The 25078-nt window shown below is 48.5% G+C and overlaps 1 protein-coding gene across 4 annotated transcripts; it reads left to right on the plus strand.

Annotated features, from left to right (window-relative positions):
- The first annotated feature begins 777 nt into the window (after window positions 1–777).
- Window positions 778–24276, plus strand: Slc24a1 (solute carrier family 24 member 1). Of its 4 annotated transcripts, XM_033756177.1 has the most exons (10): window positions 778–1353; window positions 1405–2643; window positions 12396–12449; window positions 13689–13797; window positions 17079–17162; window positions 18020–18111; window positions 20957–21448; window positions 21977–22066; window positions 22818–22984; window positions 23904–24276. In XM_033756177.1, exons 1-10 carry the CDS (start codon window positions 778–780, stop codon window positions 24151–24153), a joined length of 3153 nt encoding a protein of 1050 aa, XP_033612068.1. In that variant the 3' UTR covers window positions 24154–24276. The 4 variants fall into 4 exon arrangements, with proteins under 4 accessions (XP_033612068.1, XP_010641558.1, XP_010641560.1 ...); XM_010643256.2 differs by having other exon boundaries at window positions 778–2643; XM_010643258.2 differs by lacking the exon at window positions 21977–22066 and having other exon boundaries at window positions 778–2643.
- The last annotated feature ends 802 nt before the right edge of the window (window positions 24277–25078 follow it).

Raw genomic sequence — 25078 nt, forward strand, 5'->3', positions numbered from 1 at the left:
TTTTTTTGTGTTGTTGTTGTTTTTTTGGTACTGGGGATTGAACTCGGGTCCTTGCACTTGCCAGGCAGGTGGCGGAACCACCGAGCTAAATCCCTGGCCCATCTTTTCTGTTTTTTTTCTTTCTGCATTCTTATATGAAACTTAGCCTATATATCACTGTTGTTTGATTTTGTTTCATTTTTTGAGACAGGGTTTTACTATGTGGTTCAGGCTGACTTTAAACTCACTCGGTAGCCCAGGCTGGCCTCATACTTGTGGCAATCTTCCTGCCTCAGCTTCCCAAGTGCTGGGATTACAGGCATGCATCACCACACCCAGCTTTCACAGACCTTACATGTATTTATTCTCTCAAGAGTCTGTGGCATAAGTATTATTACTGTTTACATAGGCATTACTTTTAATAAATTAAATTAAAATATTATGCACGTGATAATATGGCCAAACGAATAGGATATTCAGTGAAAAGTAAGCCTCTTTCTGATCTCTAGCCCACAGTTTCCCTTTCCCAGATGTCCCTCAAGAGATCATCTTTGCATAATCAATATAAGTATTACCACACCCATTTCACAGATGGGCCAAATCAGACTCTGTCCCAAATCAGAGTTGTGGGCCCCAGATCGCCTCTTAACTTCTTTTTACCACCCTAGGCTTATGGATATCCCCTGGCTGGTCTTCATGGAGAAATCTTTCCTGATCACCACTCTGAATCCCAGAGCAGCTGCTATCGCTCCATGGATAGCATGAGAGGCCTTCTGTGACCACGTGTAACTGGCCATCATGGGGAAACTGATCAAGATAGGGCTGCGGAAGAGGCAGTTACTCCATCCAAAGAGGTTCCGTTGGAGTCGCCTCCTCTTCCTATTGGGAATGTTGATCATCGGTTCTACCTATCAGCGCCTAGGGCGACCTCGGGCCCTGCTCTCACTGCGGGCAGAAGTCTCTTCCCAACAGCCTATAAAACTGGTCAGCCGGGACCTCCCCAGTGATGAGATGGTAATGGTGAGCAGTGAGCCTCCAAAAGCTAGCTCTGGAGTGGAGGGTGGGATGAAAGCATCCCAAGCTACAGTGGGCAGGCGTCAAGTACCGCCCAGCAGGACCAGGGAGAACACCCCCAGTCCACCCAGAAGAACAGCCAAGATCATTCCAACAACATCAAAGAACACTCACAGCCTGACAGCAGCAATTTCAGAGAGAACAAAGGAAAACACCCCAACCACTAGAGTACTGAATCGTGACACCCCAACTTCAGACAGACCACCAGTAAAAAATGATACCCTGACCCCCAGGGAAGAAATGCAGAGGTACAGCCCAACTCGAGCCAGGAGAAAAGGAGAGCGGCACACACCCTTCCCGGTGAAGGGAACAGTACACATTTTCACTCCGTCCACATTCATGACAATGGAGATGAGCCACGGGGTCACCCCCAGCACAATAGCACAAGACAGTGAAACCAGGGCAAACTATGAAATATCGGAGACCAATTCTCCCAAGAGAATAGTGGAAGAAAGTACCCCCATCACTCTGAAGGGAACAGTTAGCAACAGCCCAACTAGCCCGACACACAATGCAAAAACAAACATCTTGACTTCTCCAAGGAATTTACTGGAAAAGGATGCCCTGAGTAGACCCAGAAGAAGGGAAAAGAACAGCTCTGCCAGCCCTCGGATGTCACTGGGAAAGAACAAGCTGACAACTCCCCAGGAAGCACCCTTGCAGCACCTCACAGTCAGCACTGTGACAGGGAACAGCCCAGTAGACACCAAAGCCTCTGCTGCTGCCTGGAGTGTTACGAACCCCTGGCCCCAATCCCGCTCACCCACCGTCGAAACAGCATCAGCCACCCTCTGGGAGGTGGCAAAGAAACCTTTCACAGCATCCAGCACTTCAGTATCCCCCAAAGTCAGGGCCGTTCTGACCACCCAGGTCCGGCACTGTGTGGTTGTGGAGCCAGCTCCAGCCACACCCCACACCCCATCCCACAGCCCGACAACGGCCCTGCTCCCAGGGGTGCCTGGTCCCAGTCTCTCAGCACCACTCCCTGGCTGGCCAGAGCCCCACCCCAAGTCAGAGTACCCCCTGGACCTGTTCAGTGTGGATGAGCGGCGGCAGGGCTGGGTGGTCCTGCATATCTTCGGCATGGTGTATGTGTTTGTGGCCTTGGCCATCGTATGTGATGAGTACTTTGTCCCAGCCTTGGGCATCATCACGGACAAGCTGAAGATCTCTGAGGATGTGGCAGGTGCCACATTCATGGCTGCTGGAGGCTCTGCCCCGGAGCTCTTCACTTCCCTCATTGGAGTCTTCATTTCCCACAGCAACGTGGGCATCGGTACCATCGTGGGCTCTGCCGTGTTCAACATCCTCTTCGTCATTGGCACCTGCTCCCTCTTCTCCCGGGAGACCCTCAACCTCACCTGGTGGCCGCTGTTCCGTGATGTCTCCTTCTACACCCTCAACCTGTCCATGCTCATTGTCTTCTTCCTGGACAGCCTCATCGCCTGGTGGGAGAGCCTGCTGCTGCTGCTGGCCTACGCCTTCTACGTGCTCACCATGAAGCGGAACAAACAGATTGAGGTCTGGGTGAAGGAGCAGCTCAGCAGGAGGCCAGTAGCCAAGATCATGGCTCTGGAGGACCTCAGCAAGGTAAGGACGGGCAGGTCAGGCTTCTCTGGCCCTTGGGTGGGATGGCTGGGGAAAGCTCAGGACTGGAGAGTAGTGGGGCTGGGTTAGACATCCAAAGATGGGTGCTCGGGCTCACTTGCTATTTCTTCAACATTTCCAGAGTGCTGGAGCTCTGCCAGCCTCAGTGCTGCAGCCTTTGCAAGTGTGACCTTGGCCCCCACCCCTGCTCAACTATAAGTAGTTATTATTATTATGATCCTCATTTGCAGGAGAGGCAATTTAGGTCTAAGGAAGTTAACTGTTTGCTCAAGGTCACACAACAAATAGGCAGCAGAGCTAGGATTGGGACCCCAGCAGTTCTGGCTGGATCTTTGGAAATGACACTTGAGTTGGACTTTGGAGAATGTCCAAGGAGATACCAGGCAGGAAAAAAAATGATCATTTCTTCCACGTGCTTGGGGTGCGGGGTTTATGCCACACCCCAATTTTCATTTAATACTGTTACTTCACATTCTAGACCTGTGCACTGGGGAGGGTGCGTTTGGCTTGGATGGGGTCTGGGAAGAGGAAGGGTTTTTTATTTATGTTCTTCAATACTGGGAAAGGTGGGAGGTCCACTCATCCACCAACAAGCCAGCCTTGGGGGCAAGACCCACTCTGTGTGTCAGCTGGCACCCAGACACCAGGACACCATTCATAGGGCTTCCTAACCCAAAGAGCTCTTCTTCCCCCTTGCTGAACACAACTAAGTGTACCAGGTGATTCAGTAACTGGAAGGTGAGATTAAATTGGCCAAGTAATCTCTGAAAATTTATCTCAAAAGTTTTTGTTCTTAGAAACTCTGGAGGTATCTAAGGAACAGAGACCCCATTTCTGTCCTGCTCCTTATGTGCAAAGAGTACAAGGACTTAGCTTCTTAATCCAGAATAGTTTTGATGAGTGAGCAGGACAGAGACCAAACTCAGCAGCATGTCTGGGAGATACGGGGCCAAGGGACATCCAATGAATATTCTGTGGGATTTTTGAAATAACATGACGTTCCGGTCAGAGCACCAACTAGAGAGCTGGACACCAAGATTCTAACCCAATTCTACTTCTAATTAGCTGTGTGACCTTGGACAGGTCCCTTCCCCTCTTTAGGGGAAATGAGAGTCTACCTTGTCACCCATAGGTCCTGTCAAGTCTGACAGTCCATGATCATGTCTTGTGTCTACATGATCCAGTTTGGGCAGGCCCCAGGACAACGACTATTTGAGCTGACGGACTGAGCTCCTCTGCCTGCTTTGCAGATGGCCAGTAAGGCCCAGGGCCACAGAGCCAGCGAGAGTCAGAATCCAGCTTCTTCTCTCCCCATTCTGCACTCTTTCCCATTTGACAGCTGCTCCAAGGAAGCCACAGGTTTAAAAAGAAAGGGAGGCTCAGAGAGTTGCATACTTTTTTTTTCTTTGTTTGTTTTTTGAGACAGGGTCTCACTAATGTAGTTGAGACTGACCTGGAACTCACTATGTAGCCCAGGCTGCAAACTCACATAGTGATCCTCCTGCCTCAGCCTCCTGAGTGTTGGGATTACAGGTGTGCGCCACCATGCCCAGCAAGAGAGTTGCATACTTTTAAGATGAGGAAGCTGGAACCAACCTCCTTCTTGGCCAAATTCTCAGGGCTGGCTGGCAAGGGGTGGCTCTGAAACCCGGGTCTCTCCTCTAAGAAAAGCCATGACGTACATTAGGCTGCCAATTGTCAAAATGCCTCTGGCTTGCCTCCAGGTCTTTTGTAGTAACTCTGCTTTTATTTAAACTCCACAAATTCTGAACTTCCTATTTTATCAGAGTTAGATGCTCAAAGCAAACCTTGCCAAGCTGTAAAGCACAATTATTTCAAAGGAGAACGTGTAACCTACTTAAGAGACTTCAAGGGCTTTGTTAGCAGCTTTTTGCCAACCAGTAAGCAGGGTGCTGATTGTATTCGTAATTATTTGTTGAAATGGATCTAGGATGATTTTTAATTGGCAGCATTATTATTATTGTTGTTGTTATTATTATTTTTTGCAGTACTGGGGATCAAACTCAGGACTTCGCACTTGTGAGACAGGCATGGCGCCACTGAGCTAAATCCCCACTCGGTAGCATTATTTTTAAATAGTAAGCTGAATTTCTGTCTATACTTGAAAGTAAATCCATTAAAATTAAATTAAAATTAAATACTTATAGCCATGATTTACCACTACTAGTGTCCATATTCTAAAAATTAGTCCAAATAACTCAAGAACCATTGCTATTTATCATCAGCATCATCATCACTTGGTTAAGACAGGGTCTCCCTTTGTTGTTCAGACTGGCCCTGAACTGACCATGTAGCCTACACTGGCTTCAAACTCCCAGCAATCTTCTTGCCTCAGATTCCCAAGAGCTGGGATTACAGGCGTGTGCCTCCACACCGGGCACAAGAGTTATTTGGGGGGTGGGTACCATGGATCAAACTCGGGTCCTTGTGCTTGTGAGGCAGACAGTGGAACCACTGAGCTAAATCCCTGGCCCCACTATAGTTATTTTGGAAGATTTTAAATACTTGCGAACTTAAATTCCATCCTAGGGTTTCTTATAGCTAGAGAGAGGAAACCACCTTTGCTTGCATTTTTATGTCTATGTCTGGATGGCCAAGGTCTGGTTTGAGAGAAATAAATTATACCTCGTTTCACTGGTAATCTGGGGCAAGCCATTGTGTTCTGAATTCCAGAAGCAATTCTACAAAGACCCAATCTTTGACTTAGTAAACCATGATGGTTTTCATTTTTTTTAATAGTATAACATGTGTCCCCACCCCTGTAGAGCAATTTGACTATGAGACTTTAACTGGGAAAATGAACATACTTTGCTCAAACCCTTCCTCACACTTACAGTTCACGCCTCTCCCTGAGAATGGGTCCTATGTTGAAGCATCACCTAGGGAAGGAAGGGGCCAGGGCTTCAAAGAGGTCAGAGAGCAAAGCAGAGAGGCAGACAGAGTGGGTCTGGGCAGAGCTGCAGAGCCTGGTGGGGGTGGGGACATGGGGGGTGAAGTCATAGCCACAGCTGCTTGGGAAGTCAAAGCCTGGGACAGAAAGAGGACAGCATGTTGGAGAGACACACAGAGAGAAGGACACCCAGGCTTCCCACTTCCTCTCCATCAGTCTGGGGGCGAAGTGGAGAAGGGATGACACTATGTCAGATTTGTCACTGCCACTAAGCAGGGAACAATCTTTGTATCTCCCAAAGGGCTGAGCCTAGCATTTTACCCTACCAGAAGCTCCAGAAATATTTGCTGCTGTTGTCTCAGAAACACCTAACAGCTCAGGGTTTTGAGTTTCAGGAGAGAAGGAGTTGGAGAAGGAATCCATGCTCAGGGAGGTCTGTTCCATACATTCGGTTGATTTCTCAGGAGACCAAGGTTAGCTTGCTATCCCTGCTTTGCAGATGAGAAAACAGAGGCTCAGAGGGGATAATTAGCTCCTGTGAAGGAAACGTGATGAAGCTCAGAGGTTAGTAGACCTTTTTTTGGTACACAGTGAATATTTTAGGCTCTGCAGGACATGCGGTCTTCCGTGATGCCTACTCAACTCTGTCCCTGTGGTGGGAAAGTAGCAGCTGACCCATAAACAAATAAGTGGGCATGGCCTTGGGTATTTTCCTAAGAGCAACTCACTCACAGGTGTTCTCCACCAAACAACCAGCGTACACAGTCAGTAGCCAACAATTCATTTCTTACTCAGTATTTACCCAACTCCTGTTGGTTGAGTTCCTGAGCTGAGGGGCCTTTTACTTCACTTCTATTCAGAGTCAAAATAAAGGGTTCTTTTTTGGGGGGAGGAGGGGTTCAAATCAGAATTCACTTAATAATACAGAAAAATTAAGTGATTTAATATTGATCATAGATATTTATAATGGTGCTTTAGAGTCTCTTTTTTGATATTGGCTGAAAAAAAGAGGATTTGAAGCTAGCTAGGTATACTGCTACACACCTGTAATCCTAGCTACTCTGGAGGCTGAGGCAGGAAGTTTGCAAGTTTGAATCTAGCCTGGGCAACGTAGCAAAAAGGGATAAAAGCCAGGCAATAAGCTCTGTCTGAGCCCTTTTAGAAACCCTGTGTCCACAGTTCTTCCTTAGTGTACCCGAGAATGTGAAACCCCAGGGGAAAATCTGCCATCCTTTCCTGAACACATTCAGGCTATTTTCTTTGGGGCAGGACTTCTTTTATAACATCAAGCAACAAGGCTCCACGTAGACAAACCCAGTGCCTCTGTAGGGGGCTGGTTCTCCCATTTTATTTTATTTTTATTTATTAATTTATTTATTTGGTACCAGGGATTGAACTTGGGTCCTTGAGCTTGCGAGGCAGGCAGCGCAGTCACTGAGCTAAATCCCCAGCCCTGGGCCTCAATTTTGATGCTTATCTCGGGGGTCCTAGTAGTGGCCTAAACACAGGAAGCTGTAGATAGGAAGCTGCCACTGGACCTCTCCTCTACAAGCTCCACCCATATGAGGTGCCAGGGAATCCACTGTGCTCCCAAAGAAGCCATCCTTGACATCGAGTCCTTGTCAGCTTCTCCCCAGTTGTCAGGAAAGACAGGAAGAGTGGAATTCTAAATCACTTGATTTTTCTTTTGCTTTGTTTTTGAGACAGGGTCTTCCTAAGTTACCTAGGCTGATCTTGAACTTGATCCTCTTGCTTCAGCCTCCTGATTAGTTGGACAAACGGGCACGGGCCATTGTCCTTGGCCAAATTCTCAATTTTAAGATTACTGTTCCTCATACTATTTACTTAAGCTTTCAGGGTTCACCTGGTAGGGCACGCTAGCTGATGACAAAATGAATCCACAAGAACAAAGAAAAACAGAAAAATAGTGGCTGTGTCCAGTACAACAGTCTGTCATTTTCTGGACACGTATGTGACTGTAGTTGAGATTTTCCCTGCACGCATACAACACAGCAGTATTTTCTTCCGGTGCATACGATGCATTGAATATGAAATCAGACATCCATGGTGTTCTACAAGGAGCAGCATGATTTCTAGATTCTCTGTCACTCAAACCAGTTAGAAATATAAAACCCATAAACAAGTTCTTATGGTGAGTGGATAGGCATATGGATGATAAATAAAATAAATTAAGCAGGGGATTTAGCTCAGCAATTCAGTGGCCTGCCTTACAAGCACAAGGACCTGAGTTCAATCCCTGGTACCAAAAAAAAAAAAAAAAAAAAATTAAGATGGTAATTTATTTTAATTTTTTTTGGCTTTTTGAGACAAAGTCTCACTATACAGTTCAGACGGGCCCTTGAATTTACTATGTGCCCAGCCTGGCCTTGAAATCTTAGTGATCTTCCTGCCTCAGCCTCCCAAGGGCTGGGCTGACAGGTGTGCACCACCACACCCAGCTAAGATGATAACTGTGGCGTGCATGTGACAGAACACGATTGCACAGTGAGCCTCCTTCGGTGAGGGAGGGCAGAGGAGGGCTTTGGGGGAGAGCTGGTCCAAGCACAGATCTGCAGAATGAGATGAGAACTGGGTGAGAAGTCTCGGAAGAGGGAGCAGCATTTGCAAAGGCTCAGGGCTGAGAGGAGCTTGGCGCAGTGTGGCAAAGAAAGTGGGGGGGGTGGCTAGGACAGTTGGTTCATAAGCACAGGGAGGGTGGGGCAGGGCAGCTGGGGAGGAGGGTGGGAGCTGGGGATCAGATACGGAGTTTGCATTTTATTTGGTGCTCACTGGGAGAACAGTGTAATGAGCCCCCATTTAAAACGCCGCTCCCTAATTGCTGTGCAGAGACTGCATCATGGACGCGCAAGAGAGGAAGCAGGAAGAAGCAGGGAGGCCAGTTAGGGGGCTGCTCTGAGCATCCAGCAGTCGACACACACAGGGGTCCCCACGTGTCTACGGATACATTCAAAGGCCCAGCGGATGCCTGACTTTATGTATAGCATTCACTTTACTGCTTCTCCTTGACATACCTGAATTCCCAGCTTCAAGGCTCTTGCACTTTGATGCCTTTTTAAGATAAAAACAGAGTCACTTGCACGCAAGCACTCTGCTGCTAGACCAGTCACTCTGATAACCAAGACAGCTGCTGAGCAACTATGGATGGACAGCATATCCTGCACAGACACACCGTAATACTTCATCATGTCACAAGTTAAAAACTATGAATTGTTTATTTCTGGAAATTTCCATGTAATAATCTTTCGACCACAGCTGAAACAAAGGGAGATGAAATTGGATGGGTAGAGACTGCTTGCTACACACACAGACACAAAGACACACAGACACACGTACACGCGCACATGATTACCACGTATATATTTAAGAGGTGTTTTGAAGACAGAATCATCTGGAGATGATTCTGGGGGAGGTCACAGGGGTACTGGTCCCACCACCGAGAGGAAGGACAGGTTTAGGTACTCAGGGTCTCTCACTCTGGAAAAGTGAGTTGGGTGTCTGTGTCCCCACCAAGTGGATTTGTCCAGGAGGCAGTGACCCAAACAGGCCTGAAGTTTGGGAACAAGGTCTGCGCAGGAGGGAGAAATCTGTGTCATTAACAAATGTGCAGCAATTGCCATCAATAGCTGACAGGCACTCTGCTGAGAGAGCAAGATAGTCCAGGACTTAGAGCTAAAAAACCCTAGCATTCATTCATTTTGACTCCTCCCATGTGAGGCCTGTGTCAAGCCTGGATACAGTGATTAATAAGGCCCAGGCCCTACTCTCAAGGAGCTCACATTAATGGAGGAGCTGGAGTTGATCCAAGCTTTATGGGAACTGATCCTCATTAGGAAAAAGAATATATTAGCGGTGCTACAAAATTAGACACAAATCTTGGAAGGGATATGTGTAGGGGAGAGATAGGTCCTGAAGCTTAAGCTTCATCAGTGCCACAGTAAATCCTTCTCAGGGGGAAAGGGAGTAAAACCAATACTTGCAGGACAACATGGAAGGTGAGTGCTCAGGGGTTTCAGCACTGCTGAGAGAGGACATCTGGGCCAGCCAGAGAGTCAGGGAAGGTTTCCTGGAGGAGGTGATGCTTAGCCAAATCTGGGAGGACAGGCAGGTGTTCACTGACTGAATACGGGGCCAGGGTCTTGCCCGTGCATGCAGAGGACACAGGAAAGAGAGTGAGGAGAGACTATAGCTGTGCTGGCCATTTTGGTGGCTACTAGCTACATTCAGCCAGTGTGCTGGCCAGTTCAATTTTTTGAGATGTGCTGTAAATATAAAACAGGCACCACGTTTCAAAGGCTTAGTATGAAAAAAGGTTGTAAAATACTTCAATATTTTTATACTAATTTCATAATGAAATGTGTGTGACGAGACATCTTCAGAAAATACCTTCTTGCCAGAATCACTGTGGACCCGTCAGCTACGCCCAAATGTAGACAAACTTCACACCCATTTCCCTGAAATGTCAATAATTTGGAACAGAGTCATTAGGGAATATAGATTTAACATCAGTTCCCTATTTATGTGTGGGAAAAGAAAGGAAACTTAGTAAAAACAAACAACACGCACCCGCGCGCACACACACACACACACCCCAAAAATTTCAGACCAAAAATACGAAACCCATCTCAGTGGAGAGCAGGTAATCAGGAGGGTTTTGCCACTCTGTGTGAGTGTGGATAAGTTATGGGACCTTTCTGAGGCTCGGTTTCTTCATCTATCACGATGGCCTTGTCTGTTTCACAGAGTTGCTAGGAATGACTTCCAAAACTTGGAAGTCCAGACTGAGGTTAGCCAGGAACAATGAGCCCAGAGAGAAATATTTTGGTCTGGATAAATCTAAATGGCAGAGAGTACATTAGGGCTGTGGCCATGGGCAAAAATCAGCTCTCTTAAGATCTCAGTGATGAATGTAACTGTGCTGTATACATATAGGTACCAATAAACTCAAAGAGAGAGAACAAAAATCAGCTCTCTTGCTCCTCTGTGGACAAAGCCAAGCAGCCCCAAGGGCAGCTCAGCCCCACACACTTCTCTGTCTCTAAAGAGAACTCAGGGGGTGGGGGTTGGGTGGGACAAATAATGAGATGGCTTGGATAGTGGGGGTCAGCGCAGGGGCCGCCTTCCTCTGTGCCAGTATCCTTGCAGGTGTGTCACGAAAACCTTAAGGGGTGTGTTAAAAGCGTACAGCGCCCCCTTCAGATTCAGATTGGGTATTTGTGCTCTGCCTCACAGTAGAAACTCTCATTGATTCAGCAGCGTGCATCCAAGCACACTTCACCCTTCTCAGGTTTTACCTTCTGCCGAAAGCCTCCCTGGCCCAGCTCACTACAGTGCCTTTGTCTCTACCTTTCATACCATGAACTGCACTCTGCTTTGTCTTGCAGCTGTGCTATATTTGTTTCTGGTACTTTCTGGACATGAAGGCCATCCTGGACTACATAGTGAGATCCTGTCAAAAAGAAAGAAAAAATAAAATAAAAAGAACTCAAAGAATGAATCAGGTGGTGGGAGGGTGGCCTGGAATCACGCACTATTTTTTTTTAACATTTTCTGGGCCCATTTGTGGTTTAGTAATGGAGGCTGGTGGACGGGAAGGTAAAAATGATTACTGCAGCAGCCATGAGTGACTGGGCTGCCTAAACTCAGAACCAGAGGCCACTTGGGAGCAGCTCACTTGGGAGATCCCCTCACATTCACTGTGTAAAGCATCACAGGTCAAGGGAACCAAGATGACGATAGCACAAGTTTACTGTGCTAGGTAGACAATTCATGGATGGGAACAGTTAACAATGACTTAACAAACAAATAAACAAAAAAAGCTCAAACGGTATCTGTGGGCTGTGACTGCAAAGTTACAAGTGGTGGTGTGGCCAGCAAATGCCATGGCTTTCTGCTGCTCCCTCTGCATCACCTGAGCGTCCTGCTTCCCGCTGGCTGCCCCGCAGCATCCCCAGGACACTCGCATTCGTCTGACCACACAGCCAGGATTCAGCATCACAGAACGTGCTTTCTGTTCTATGTGGCCGTGGAGGAGAGAGGTATTAGAGAGGGCTGGAGGGAGGGTGTGGGGAGGCAAAGGAACCACTCGGGAAAGCTTTATACAGGAATTTGCCCTGAATCTTCTGAAAAAAATGTATAGGACTCCCATAAGCAGAGAGAAATGTAGAAGGCATTTTAGGGAGGGAAAGGGGCATGGACAGGGAAGAGCAGTTGGAACAGATGAAGTATATTTGGATGACCGTTCATTTATTCAGTCACTTAATAAATATTTATTGAGTGACGGCTACTTTGTCATTATACAAGTGAATTAGAGAAAGTGCCATGAAGAAAAAGAATAGGTATCTACAAAACAGTATCATTCTAGCTGGGTATGGCAGTATATACCCATCATCCTAGTACTCGAGAGGCTGAGGCAGGAGAATTTTGAATGCAAGTCCAGGCAGGCTTACATAATGAGAAACTGTCTCAAAAAGTAAAACAAAGAAACAAAACAAAACCAAACCCTAAGAACGAACATCATTCTCGGCCTCCCAGGGTTAGGTGACAAAGCGATGAGAGTACAAGGAGTGGGAGGGAAAGAGCAAGGCTGACAGAGCAGGAGGAGCCTGTGGTGTGGGTTCAAGGGTAGTGGAGGGGATGGCACATCTGAAGGCACTGGACTTGCCATCCACTTTCTGAGGCCAGGCCAGCCCTGGGGCAGGGTGGTCTCCGCATTCAACCGGAGGCTTCCCAAGGAATAGAGAGAGCAAGGATTCCTCTGTGACAGTTCCTGACTCCTGTCTTTGGTTCCTGTCCTTGCTTGCAGCCAGGTGATGGGGCCACTGCAGCAGATGAGCACCAGGACCACAGGAAGCTGCAGGTGGGTGCTGCATGGAGTCTACCAGCGGGGGCATCGCAGGGTCTCTGTGTAGCCAGACCAGGACACCAGGGACCAGGGCACTATGGCACCAGGCTGGGCTCAGGCCTGGGAAGCTCCTGCACTGCCAGGAGCTGTCACCTCACCTCAGGTGGCCTTCCAGGAGGTGCTAGTTTGGGAGCTACATCCTGAACGATACAGCTGGCTCTGCCACTGCTCTGTGGCCTTGGGTCTCAGTTTCTGCATCTGTAAAATGATTCTTTGGCTTACACGAACTCAAGTCCTAGTTGCCAGCCCCAGTTTTGCATGACTATTTGATATAATGGCCTAAGTACTTGTGGCTTTAGCATGTCCTGGAACTAAGAGAAAAATATGAAGGACGCTGAAGGGTGTGGGGCGTCTGAGATTTCTGAAAAACAGGATCTGTTTTGGCCTATGGGGTATGTGGAAAGAATTGTGGGGATTTTAAAAGGAGGAGCTGGGGTCTGCAACCTTCCTCACCCAAAGGAAACCACCGGCCTTGTTGTGAAGTGTCACCACATCCACTGGGTGGCAGAGGAATTCAGAGGAGAGAGGTAGGAGAGGGAAGCCTGCGTGGGTCCAGCTGCTGTCTAGGGATGCTCCGCTGTAAGGCAGATGGCATTTCTACGCGTGTCACCATGAATAAGTGCACATCTGTGTACAGTAAAGATGTGTGTGAGTCTGTGAAGGTCTCATAGCACAAGGTAATCAGGGTTGGCAATCAGCAGACCTGTACCCGTCTGACTTTCATTTGCTCCCTGCATGACCTTGGATTCTCACCAGCTAGCTTCTTGGAATTCTCTTTACTTTTTGTAGATGGGGATCACAGCCTTGCTTCTCTCTGGGGCTGGGGCAGTGATGAAAAACCTGGAGCTCTGCACCCACGTGCAGAGGGTCTGTCTTTGGGGTGTGGCTTAGAGGGCATTCCTAGGAGGTTATGCTTGCAGGGGGTTCAAAGCTTGGGTAACATGCTGTCCTTGATACGCATGGTCTGTTTTTGTTGAGCATTTGGGGACTTGTGCAGGACACAGAGTGAGCCAGCCTGGAGGAGCTAGGCGGAGGCTGAGGCAGAAAGCACTGTGGGTGAAGGAAGAAGGTAGCCCAATATAAGGGCTGATCTCTGATCCCCTGTGGGAAGGAGGCAGATGGCGAGGCACTTATGCGGTTCCTCCCTGGTGGGGCAGGGTCCACTGAGGCCTGTGCGGCTCTCCCCTTGCTCAGCTCCAGTCAGTGCTGACCCGAGGGAGCAGCTCAGCCTTGCTGCACAACAGCACCATCCGTACCACCATCTACCAGCTTGTGCTCCACAGCCTGGACCCCCTGGGGGAAGGTAAGCAAGGCCCCCACACCTGCTGGTGTGTCTGCTCCTTCCCTCCTGCAGGGGCAGAAGCACTGGGAAGCGGGCTGGGGGTGGGAAGAGAGAGTCAGCAGGCAAAAGAGTTGGAGGTAAACGTCAGACAGCCCAGGAGTCAGGAAAGTGATAATATAGGGGACTCACCAAGACAGGGCCATGTGGAACATGGATGCTAAGGTCTTCAAGTTGCTGCATTGCATTACTTTCCTGCCTCAGCGTCCCTCCCTGTGGAATGAAGGGGTTCACCTGCAGTTAGGCCATGAGCACCATGTGCCCTGCCCTGGTCTGTGCTGGGCCAGCCCTGTGTTCCGCAGAGCGTCTCCAGCCAGGTGGCTTGGCCCAGGCTGCCTGGCCAGGGATGTTGCTAGGGGACCCTCCTCAAGGGCCTACAGCCCAGGAGCTAGGAGAGGCTCCTCCCTCTGCTCTGTAGTTAGCAGCTAAGAAGCTCACTCAGCGCTTGCCCAGCCAGGAATCCTAAGGGCCACCCTGGAAGCTGCCAGGAACACTTCTGGGGCAGCGGGGGTGGGGGGTAAGAGCTGCATCCAGAGCACAGCCGAGCTTGACAAATGACTCTCAGCAGCTGAGAGTCTCACCATCTCTCTCTCCAGAGAGCTGCCCAGCATGCTCCTTGGCCTCTACTGGTAGCTCATGGAGCCAGTCCTGCTCCCTGGCCTGTTTTTTGGGCCCAAGCAGGAGGCCATCAGAGAAAGGCTGGCCCATATGGGAAGACCGTGGGCTTGGGGTTCAGTGGGCAGAGGAGCTGAAGGCTAAGCCGAAAATGACAGGGTAGAAAGAGCCCAGGAACCTGTGAACAGCCTGTCTGACCTTCTGGGTTCAGGGACACATTTTGGAGGCTCAGAATTTGCATCAGACATACACTGGGTGTCAGGTCTATTTAAACCAAGCAAGTTGGCCTGTTACAAGGAATGTCAAAGACCAGGCAATGGAATGTTCCTGAGAAGCTCCTTAGGTGAGGTCTCCTGTGGGCATCAGCTCCAGAGAAACAGAGCCTGGGGCTTCAGGGTGGGTGGGACACACAGCACCAGCAGCCTCCTCCTGTCGCCCCCCACCTGGCCCACAGGCCCACTAAGGGAAGCTGTGTCTTTAAGTCATGCTTGGCCACTCCCGGAGGAACCACTGACTCTGTCCTGAAGATAAAGACCCAAATGGGACTGCGGGGCTCGCTGCCTGGGCCATTGCGATGACCAAACTGCCCGCTGGCCTACTAGCAGGATTATGTGATGTCCAGGCCAGGCTGAGGGCAGAGGAGATCAATGCTAAGGAGATGATCCGGCCACAGGGAGGGAGAGGCCATGTAAGGAGACAGACACTGTGGGAGCTGCAACAGTCACCCAGGGAGCCCAGCATGCTTGGTGAGCAAGCTTGATCAGAGAGACTCACCTGACTCTGAATCCCAAGACTGTCCAAGAGGGGCTGGGGCCTCCTAGGGCCTCTGCTTCCAAGACTCCTCCAGACACGTTTGTGTGTCACATGCTACTTCCAGAAGGCCGTCCAGGTGTTTCAGGGTCTTCCATAGAACTGATCACGACAGAGACATTTTTTGTGGTCCAGACCCTTACTTCCTACGAAGGGTTTATCTTGCCTAGGACTCCATGCCTCTCTGGGCAATTTCCCTCAAATGCATGTGGGCGACTGCAGTCTGCCTACTCCCCTCAGTGGTGGGGCTATGGGAAGTCAGGGCTTGTGATGACAAACATAAGGGGAACTTAGTTTCTTAGCCAGGAGTCCCCAACAAGCAGTCAACACATGTTCTTGGTACCAAGATGGGAACCGAAGTGCCTTCTGTATGACAGCTCTGCTCTGCTCAATGAAGACTGCAGGGCTTAATTGCTGCCCAGGGGGCATTGGGCTGTCTGGAGGAGGGAGGCAGTGGTGTATCAGCCTCCTGACTTCCTGGTTCCCAGGAGGACCCATGGGAACCTTGGATACCTTGCAGGACCCCAGGTACCACAGTAGTGGCTCTGCAGAGGCAGCTGTGGCTGTACCACCTTGGAGGTAATTCCAGAATTGCTTATCTATTTCCTGCCCACCAAGACCCAGGCAGAAGCTTTGGCCCACCCAGATTCCTGGACTGCACTGCCTCACTTTCCTCACTGGTGTCTGCATTTGGTACTAGATCTCTCTGGAGTCCCTTAGAACTCACACCTCTGGAATGCAGGACCTTATCAATGAGAGTTGTTTCCTGGGTAGGAAAGTGGTTCTCAAGGACTTTATTATCACCACTAGGGTCGGAGGGGGGTTATAGCTCCCCCAAACTTACATAGTGGTTTCTAGGGCCAGGCACGGTTGCAAACACATTCATGCATGAGTGATTTACTCTGTTGACAGTTCTGGAAGATTTTTACAGTCTCATGTCCACAGAGGTTTAGGGCACTGCCAGCCAGGGGCCCAGAATAGATGGCAGGGCACCCATCATCTTCCCACTTGTGCTGTTGTCCTCCCCTTCTCTGGTCCCCCAGTGCACTGCGGGAGGAGCACTCACACACTGCTGCCTTTCACTCTGTCCCTCCTTCTCCCACCTGGAAGGGATCGGAATAAAATGCCTCCAACATGGCCTGGAACACAGTCACATTGGAAGGAAGTTGCCATCCTTGCTTTTCTTGACTCGAAATCAGGGTTACACTATTGAGTGCATGCTGTTCTGGGGCCTCCAGCAAAGCTGGCGTATGGGGATCTAGAAGATGTTCTCTAGCTCCTGGTGTCTGGGGTCCAAAAGGTGTGATCGTGAATGTCTCCATCAGCTGTCCCCCTGGGGAGTGTGACCAGAACAGTGCTGCCTGATTTCTAGAGCATCAGAAGAAAGGTGCAATCTAGCTCAAGGTGCCAGAAGTATGTCTCCTGGCCTTCACAGCCCCATTCTCCGTGCATCACAGATGCACCCAGGGTATTTTTCTACCAGGCTCGGATCAGAATCCTTCTCAGGTCAGCACTCACACAGCCATCATTTGAGCTCATAAAGGAAATAAATCTTAGTTGTTCCTACTCCAACATGTCCTTTTACCAGAAAGGAAAAAGGTCTTGACAGGAACAGTGACTTGTCCAAGCTCATAGCCATTGGTGATAGTGCAGGGAATTTAAGACAAGTGGCTGGATTGGGCACCATGAACAGGCCTAGTTGGGTCAGAATCCAGACATCGAACTCTCAGCCTTGCCCACCTACTGCCACTGCCCTGGCTGCTCAGCTGACAGCAGGGACAGCACAGTGGTCATAGATGTGTTTACTTTCTCCTTCACAGCCCGCCCCTCCAAGGACAAGGAGGAGAGGTTGACTCAGGAGGCCAGAGCTCAACCCCAGACCAAAGCAAAGAACAGAGAAGAAGGTGAGAGGATGACCAGACCAGTGCATTTTCTCCTGCCACCTCCCCACTTCCGGTTGCCGCTAGCTCAGGCCAGGGATTGAGGCTCAGGCCTTGGGCCTTCTGAGCCAGTCAGTTCTGAGGATACCTTGAGGTTGCCCTGCCCGCTCTTAGTGTGTACTTTTCAACATGGGTGCACCGAGTATGTTCTTCCAGTTCCGTGTTCTTCTTGATGGGCAGGCAGGGGAAGGCCTTGTTGAACCCCCACTTCTGTTTTTTCTAAATCTCATTCCAAATGAGGCTCTGTTGGACTATTTCTTCTTCCTATCACTTCTACACAAGGACAGTGTTGCTAGTGATTGGTCTGAAACCAGCAATTCCAGGGAGCTAAGGCTTCCAGGAGTGTGGTGACACAGAAATCCAGTATGAGGCTCAGGGAGGTCAAGTGACTTGCTCAATGCCATACAGCCAAGGAGTGAGAGAGCTGTACCTAAACTTAGCTCTCCAGACTTTCCAAGTCTCCCTCCATCTCAATCCTATTCCAAGGCCCTGTGGCTGCTGCCTTTGAAATAGCAGGATTCTTTCCAAAGACTCCACTAGATCCTGAGCACTGGAAGCTTTGCACTCTCTGCTCCATGTGGCGAGCTGCTTACAGCATCCTTGGCCACAGTGGCAGGGAAGTCTGTGAATATGGGAGTAGCAAGGGTGGCCATGTCCCCTTTGCAGGTCTCAGGAGACAGGGCAAGAACAAGTCATATCACAATCCTCTTATTTTTCTTACCAAGAGGAGATTCCCCCAACAGACCTCCTGAGATCCCACTGTCCTGCAGCCCTGCAGCCACTCACCAGCTTCTGACCTAATCCATGTTTATCCTTTAAAGAGGAGGAGCCAGCCAAGCACCTTGCAGTCACGATCACACCTGCTCCTGCTCCAGACCTCCGGAGAGATCAGGAGGAGGATCCTGGCAGCCAGGTAGGCATGCAGCCTCTGCACGGGTGGAGGGATTCAAGAGGCCCAGGGAAGTACTTTCTGGCCCAAAGTACAAAATCCTATTTGAGTTTTAGCTTTCCAGGGTAAGCTTTATCTTTCTCTGAAATCACTTAAAAAATACAGTTATCTCCCAGGGCCAGTTGATTTACTGTCACAATCTCATACGGTATACTGCCACACTTGGTAAAGACACAAGGAATGGTCAGCCAGTTTGTCAGCAGTAAGGGGACAGTGAGCCAAGCCAGCTCCAGACACCAGGGGGCTGAGACACAGTGGCAGATTTCTGGGTGAAGCCTTGGAACCTTCCCAGTCCTGTTGTCCCTCATCTACAGAGTCCCGATGCCCTGTCTTTACAGCCTCCTTCATTCATGCTCTGGTAAAGCTGTTTCTTGTCTCAGTGCTTCTCTAGCCCCAGGCCTTGGCCCAGGAGCTTCCCCATCTTTGGACTGCCTCATCTTGTCCCACTTGACAGACCCAGTGCAAATGTTTCCTTTCCCAGGCAGCTTTCCGGTGCACCCCACATTGGAAGTGTGCTTTGCATCTGTCTTGGGCCTCTTATCACCGCCTCTCATATTCTAAGACTCTCTTGGTTGCCTTACTAAGGGGTGAGGTTCCTGAGAGCAGGATCCAAGTTTGAGTCATTTTGCAAAGAGATGTCAGGTTGAGTGACTGGTGGTAAATGAATACTCAGTTTGCAAGTTCCATCCCTGTTTTTTTTCAGCACCTGGAAGCATTCAGTTATGCTTCCTTCATAACTCAGTGCTTTAGGGTTCATCATCTAAGCCATCTTCCCGTATCCTGAGTGTCCTGTGCAGGCCCATTGTGGCCTCTCAATTGGGTAGAGTTCAAGTGATGTGGAATTGCATGCAGGGAGTGATGCTTGGTCTCAACAGGACAGAGGCCTCTGTGACCCCAATGGCTTCTCCATCTATTTGCTACTCTCCTTTGTGGCTCCTTCTCTGCAAGCAGGCTCTGCAGCTTGGCTTCTCTGGGCCTCCTGGCTTCCTTTGTTTCCTTAAACGTTCACCCCTCCCTCATGCCCATGGGGGACCAACCAGAGATTGGCTCTCAATCTTATGAGAGAATCTGTTCAGCCCAGGCCACACCAGGGATCCAGCTCCTACTCAGTCAGCCATGGCCAGAGATTGGGGTGCCTGGACTCCTACACAGAAGAGACCCTTCTGTTTTGCTGGGGCTATCAGGGTGACAGTCCTCAGAGATGACGGTGCCATAACTAATGATTTAATGACTTGTCATCACCTCCAGAAGTCTTTACTCCTGATGGGAATGCAGGTCAAGAATTATTTCAGCCTGAAATCCTCTTTTTCCATCCTCAAGTCTAAGCAGAGCCCTTGGTGGATAGTAATAATGGCTTCACCAGGTGTTCTCAGAGATGGCAGCATATTAGAATAATTTGGGGAAACTTAAAAAATTGTTCAGCCCATCCTCAACTAATGAAGACAGAGTATCTGGGGTTGGTCCTTAGGAATCAGTGGTTTGAAAAGACTCCAAATAACCAAGATAGATTATGTAAAGGTGCAAATTTCCAATGATGAATGTCATTATATTGTATACCTAAAATGTACCAATAAAATTAATTTTAAAAAAGACTCCAAGTGACTTTAATATGCAGAACTGAAAAATCACTGAATATCCTTTGGGGGCATTGCCAGCACTGTGGCATTTGTTACAGATGACATATTTATTATGTTTACTTCATGAGCACACAGCCCAGGTCATTGCTCAAGGGGCTGGACTAGCATGGTGTAGGTTAGTTGAGAAACTAATCTGAAGATCCTTAGAGTCAGTGACTTTTAGTGTGGAGACAGTCCATGATTCTTGAATAGTGCTCTGCAGATGAATACATCAGGAGCATGCAGGAGAATGCTTTAGGTCACTGGCGGTCACTGGCATCCAATCCCAGAGATCCTCCAATCCCAGAGATCCTAATTCAGTCGGTACATGTAGACCAGGGCATTTACATTTCTAATGAGCTCCCCAGGCTACCAGGTTTGGGAGCCAAAGGTCTCACTCAGTTCTGGCATTTGTAAAATGGTGACTTGGTGGTGAAGTGACGAATTGGACTACATATATTCAAATCCCAACATTGTCCCTTGCAAACTCGGTGGACCACAGCAAAGTTATTTAGCTTCCCTTTACCCTCATTTATCCATCTGTAATGTGAGTATATTTCTATCTACATTATAAATTAATTGACTCAGGAAATGTGGCAAATTCCATTACTAAGAAGCCATCTATCATGTTGCCTGGGACATAAAAATGTGCAATAAACAAGTATCATCATTATTGCTGGGCACATATAAGGTAATACTGTGTATGACAATTTAGGAGTTTTAGTGGTTGTGACTACCAAAGGATATTGTTAGGCAATAGTAATGGGAGAATCTAAGACAGGGAGCTATTCAATAGGTTCCATTCTGTGAATGCTCTGTGTTCAGTTGGGATGTTCTCTCAGTGGGCATAGAATGAACTGATGAAGACATGAAGGTCACAGCATGGGAGAGGGACAGGAGGCCTGGGAATCTTTAACCCTGTGGAAGGTTCTGTGTGGCTGCAACTAGTGAAATGATAAACTGGGACCAGAAGTTTGATATAAATATGGACTTCAAACCAAGGAGAGCTGTTAAAGATGGCATAAACTGTGTTAGGTAATGAGTTCTCCATCACTGGCAATGACGAAGTAAAAGCTAGACAACTACCAGGTAGGAATGTCATAAATGTGAGTGTGTGTGTGTAGTGGGGTGGAGCTTGAAGGGAAACAAGCAGAGCGGTTGCCACAAATTAATCTGTTGGCTCTGGACTGCAGGAGGATGTGGTTGGAGTGGAGAGGAGAGATGAAACGACAGGTGAAGAGGGCGAAGTTGAGGAGAAAAGTGGAGGGGAGGCTCATTCAGAAGAGGAAGGTGAAGTGGAGGCAGGAAAAGGTGAACATGAAGATAAAACTGAGATGGAAGGAAAAAAGCACGCAGGTGACACTGAAGTAGAAGGAAAAGATGAACAGGAAGATGAAGGTGAAATCCAAGCAGAAGATTGTGAAATGCAAAGTGAAGCTGAAGCACAAGAAGTCAAGGCTGAAAATCAAGTCAAAAATGGGGAGAAAGGTGCAGATGGTGAAGCGGGGAGTGACGGAGATGACAGTGAAGAGGAGGAAGAGGATAATGAAGAAGAGGAAGAGGAGGGAAATGAGGAGCCTCTGTCCCTGGACTGGCCCGAGACCAGGCAGAAGCAGGCCATTTACCTCTTCCTCCTGCCCATCGTGTTCCCATTGTGGCTGACGGTGCCTGATGTCCGGAGGCAGGTGAGTATGCCCAGCCACTCTTCAGCTGGGGACACCCACGGGGACTGGGGCCCTAGACTGTACTTGTGCCTTATGTTTGTCACTATAAGCAGCATGGACTAGTCACTCCTTGGGTCTCATCTTTGTTTATGATTAGTTGGGACTGATACCACTGGTCACGGGGTGTTCTGAAAACCCAGGGCGATGGCTCGTATTTCTACGCAACATTCTTATGTCCAGGGAAAGTTCTGACTAATGTCTTCCATGCAGAGGTAGTTCCTGTTCTGTCTCCAGGGCCAGAGGGAGTGGGGTAGGGGGGACTTGCGAAAGCCCAGCTGAATGCCAAGATGGGTCCACTGCTGGGCCAGCTTGTCTGGTGCCTACTGAGCCCTCTGCTCAGCTCCCTGTCCCCATTCCGTACCCATCCAATTCAAGGCCCTTGCTGGAGAGGCACATTTCCAGATCCTCCTCATGGTGCCCCAGTGAAGGGCCAAAGGCCTTAAGCTTCTACAACTTATTTTTTTTTTTCCTTTGCAATCTTTCCCACAGGAGTCTAGGAAGTTTTTTGTTATTACCTTCCTGGGATCCATCATTTGGATAGCCATGTTCTCATACCTCATGGTGTGGTGGGCTCACCAGGTGAGTGGACAGCAGGAAGTCACTTTCGCACCAGCAGGTCCCAGGAGCAAATTTGCCCATTCAAATCAATTTCCAGCACTCAGGAACTTGAGTACCAAGAGGATATGCAGTTTCTACCTTGTGTGTAAAAGCTTAGAAGGTAGATTTTTATTTCAGTGAGTGTAGTACTTTTCAGGGTGGCTTTCCTTAGTGTTCCTACCAGAGCATGACAGGGGGTCCTTAGTGTCTTGACGGCAGCTTTGTCCTCTTATCCCTTTCCCTGCTTTCTCTCCCGTGCTCTGGAAGCTAGCTCAGCTTTGACCACTCTCTGGCATTTCACTGAGCACTCATGGCTTTTCTGGTCTGCCTATAACTGCACTTAGCAGAGCTGTGTTTGTTTGTGAGTCATTTTATCCAGCTGAGTAGGATCTGTGTGGCACTGTTATACTTTATCAGCCTCTACCTTAGTCCCGGCACACGGCAGGGGTCCACATTTCTGAAATGGGAGCGCTGAGTTGAGTAGACTTTGGAAGGGCAGTTCTTTGGGGGAACTGTTCAAATGATAGCGAGGGGCAGATCTGGTCTCAGGCTTCTATCCAGTTTAGAGGAGCAGCATGGTTCTCTGCAGCCCAGAGCAGGGGCCTTTCTCCCTGTGGCCATTTCTGGCTCTCACGCAGGCAGGCAGTGTGCTGAGGTCCTAGGAAGATGCTGTTTGCAGAGTAGCATGTGGTTAGTTTTTCTCCTGCTGTTTCCAAAACTTGCTGTTTTCCAGGTTGGTGAAACAATAGGGATTTCAGAAGAGATTATGGGCTTGACAATCCTAGCTGCAGGCACATCAATTCCTGACCTCATCACAAGCGTAATTGTTGCTCGGAAAGGCCTGGGAGACATGGCTGTGTCAAGCTCAGTGGGAAGTAACATATTCGACATCACTGTGGGGTGAGTGGCAGCACTACTTTCCAAGGCTTCTTAAGTCTAACTAGAAAACACTATGTTGCCTGTTTTTAGGCTGCTTCATTCATCATATAGGAAATGGAGGGGCATTTATGTTGTTAGTTTTTCCAAAACAACAAAGTAGCTTTCCTTCACTTATCACAGCCAGTTGGGTTAATACAACTAAAATGCTGCCTGCGTACAATTCTAGTTATTTGTGAGGCGGAGGGAGGAGGATCTTGAGTTTGAAGCCAGCCTAGGCAATTTAGCAAGACTCTATCGGGGGCGGGGGGAAGCTGTCTGAAATGTCACTGGTTGAAATTTGTAGATGAAAATTGGAGGCCATCTCATTCCCAAATAGATGTTGAAGGTGGTGGAGGAGGGGTTGGAAGGAGTCATTTCAGTCTGGATTCTTCTGCTCTTTTCATGTGGCCTCCTGCTGGTTCGGGAGCTCTAAAATGCTTCTGTACTCTCCTGCCCACCTTTTCCCATCCTGACCTTGTCAGAGGTTATTTTCAATACCCCAATCAAGTTCTGGATTTGGTTCTTTAATCTGAATATATGTAGGTGCATATCAGTGGCGTGATGGTGAAAAGGCATTCAAGAACCCTGGTCACTAAAGAAAAAACTAAATCAGCTAAACTAGGTTAGTCATATAGAAGTCATGAAGCTGCAGGGGAAGAAAAGATCAGTTCAGAACCATTTTAATCTAGGTTCTGTCGATTAGCTGAGTTCTTGGATAAGTTCTTTCTTTTTCTGGAAACGTAAATTTTATCATCTAGAAAATGGGGCTAATACTTTCTGCTCAATTTTGTAGTTTTGTACATGTGAAAAATAAGTCCCTTGTAAACTGTAAAATCCTACTTAAGCATATGGCATTATTATAAACATTAAGGATATTCATATTGTTTCTTCAATTTTGCAGCTTGCCGGTCCCTTGGCTGCTTTTCTCCCTTATCAATGCGCTGCAGCCTGTTCCAGTCAGTAGCAATGGTTTGTTCTGTGCAATTGTTTTGCTTTTCTTCATGCTTCTGTTTGTCATCTCTTCAATTGCATCATGCAAATGGAGAATGAACAAGATCCTGGGCTTCACCATGTTCCTTCTCTACTTTGTGTTCCTGATAATCAGTGTGATGCTAGAAGATCGCATCATATCCTGTCCCGTGTCTGTCTGAGATTGCTGCGCACAAAGGACATAGGTGGGAAGACCAGGTCAGAAGCTACTGGACCTTGTTACATTAAGGATGAACACTGCCGGGTGTGGTGGCGCACGCCTGTAATCCCAGCACTCAGGAGGCTGAGGCAGAAGGATCGCTGTGAGTTTGAGACCAGCCTGGGCTACACAGCAAGTTCCAGGTCAGTCTCAACTACATAGTGAGACCCTGTCTCAAAAAGATGAACATTAAGGATTGAGCAGCCCACAGCCTCTGGTGTGAATGTGACCTGGGCCAGGGCCGTATCCTTGGAAACACGTGTGGATGAAGGCAGCCTGGTGGGTGGCTTTCTTACCCTGACTCCAGCACATGGCTATCACATGGAGGCAGGAGGAGCCCTGCAGTCAGACATCGGGGGAAGGGTGGGACCACACAGCAGCACCGAGATGAGCCTCCCAATCCAAAGATGCTGGTGGAGTCTAAATCTCACTCTCCTGGCCCTGCCCAAGCACACACCGCAGCTTGCCGTGTCCTCTCTGTTCAAAGGTGAAATTTTACCAGGCTTGCAGTCACTACAGGATTGGTTATTAGGGAGTTAAGGCTACAGGAAAAAGAAAGATAACAGAATCAGTTATCATTCTCCATCATGGTCCAGTGAAGTATATACCACTACTTTCTAGCTTAAAAGGAAGACATTAGCTTTTACTGTGGCATTTCTGGAAGGCGAAATTCAAACACAAAACAGTCAGAGAAGTGAAAATTCATTATTTGCCCTTGATTTGGAAGAAGTGGAGAATAGAAAAGTACTCTAAGGGCTATTTAAAAATTTATACTTACTAGAAAACCCAAATTCGGTTGTTTCCATCAGTGGTGACCTCGAGGGACTAGGCATTCCAATAAAGCTGCCCTGGCACTGCCCTCACACGTTTTCACTGAGCAGTGATGT

The sequence above is a fragment of the Fukomys damarensis genome, unplaced genomic scaffold, assembly GCF_012274545.1.
Source record: "Fukomys damarensis isolate Sample0158 unplaced genomic scaffold, DMR_v1.0_HiC HiC_scaffold_25, whole genome shotgun sequence".
Taxonomy (NCBI): Eukaryota; Metazoa; Chordata; class Mammalia; order Rodentia; family Bathyergidae; genus Fukomys; species Fukomys damarensis.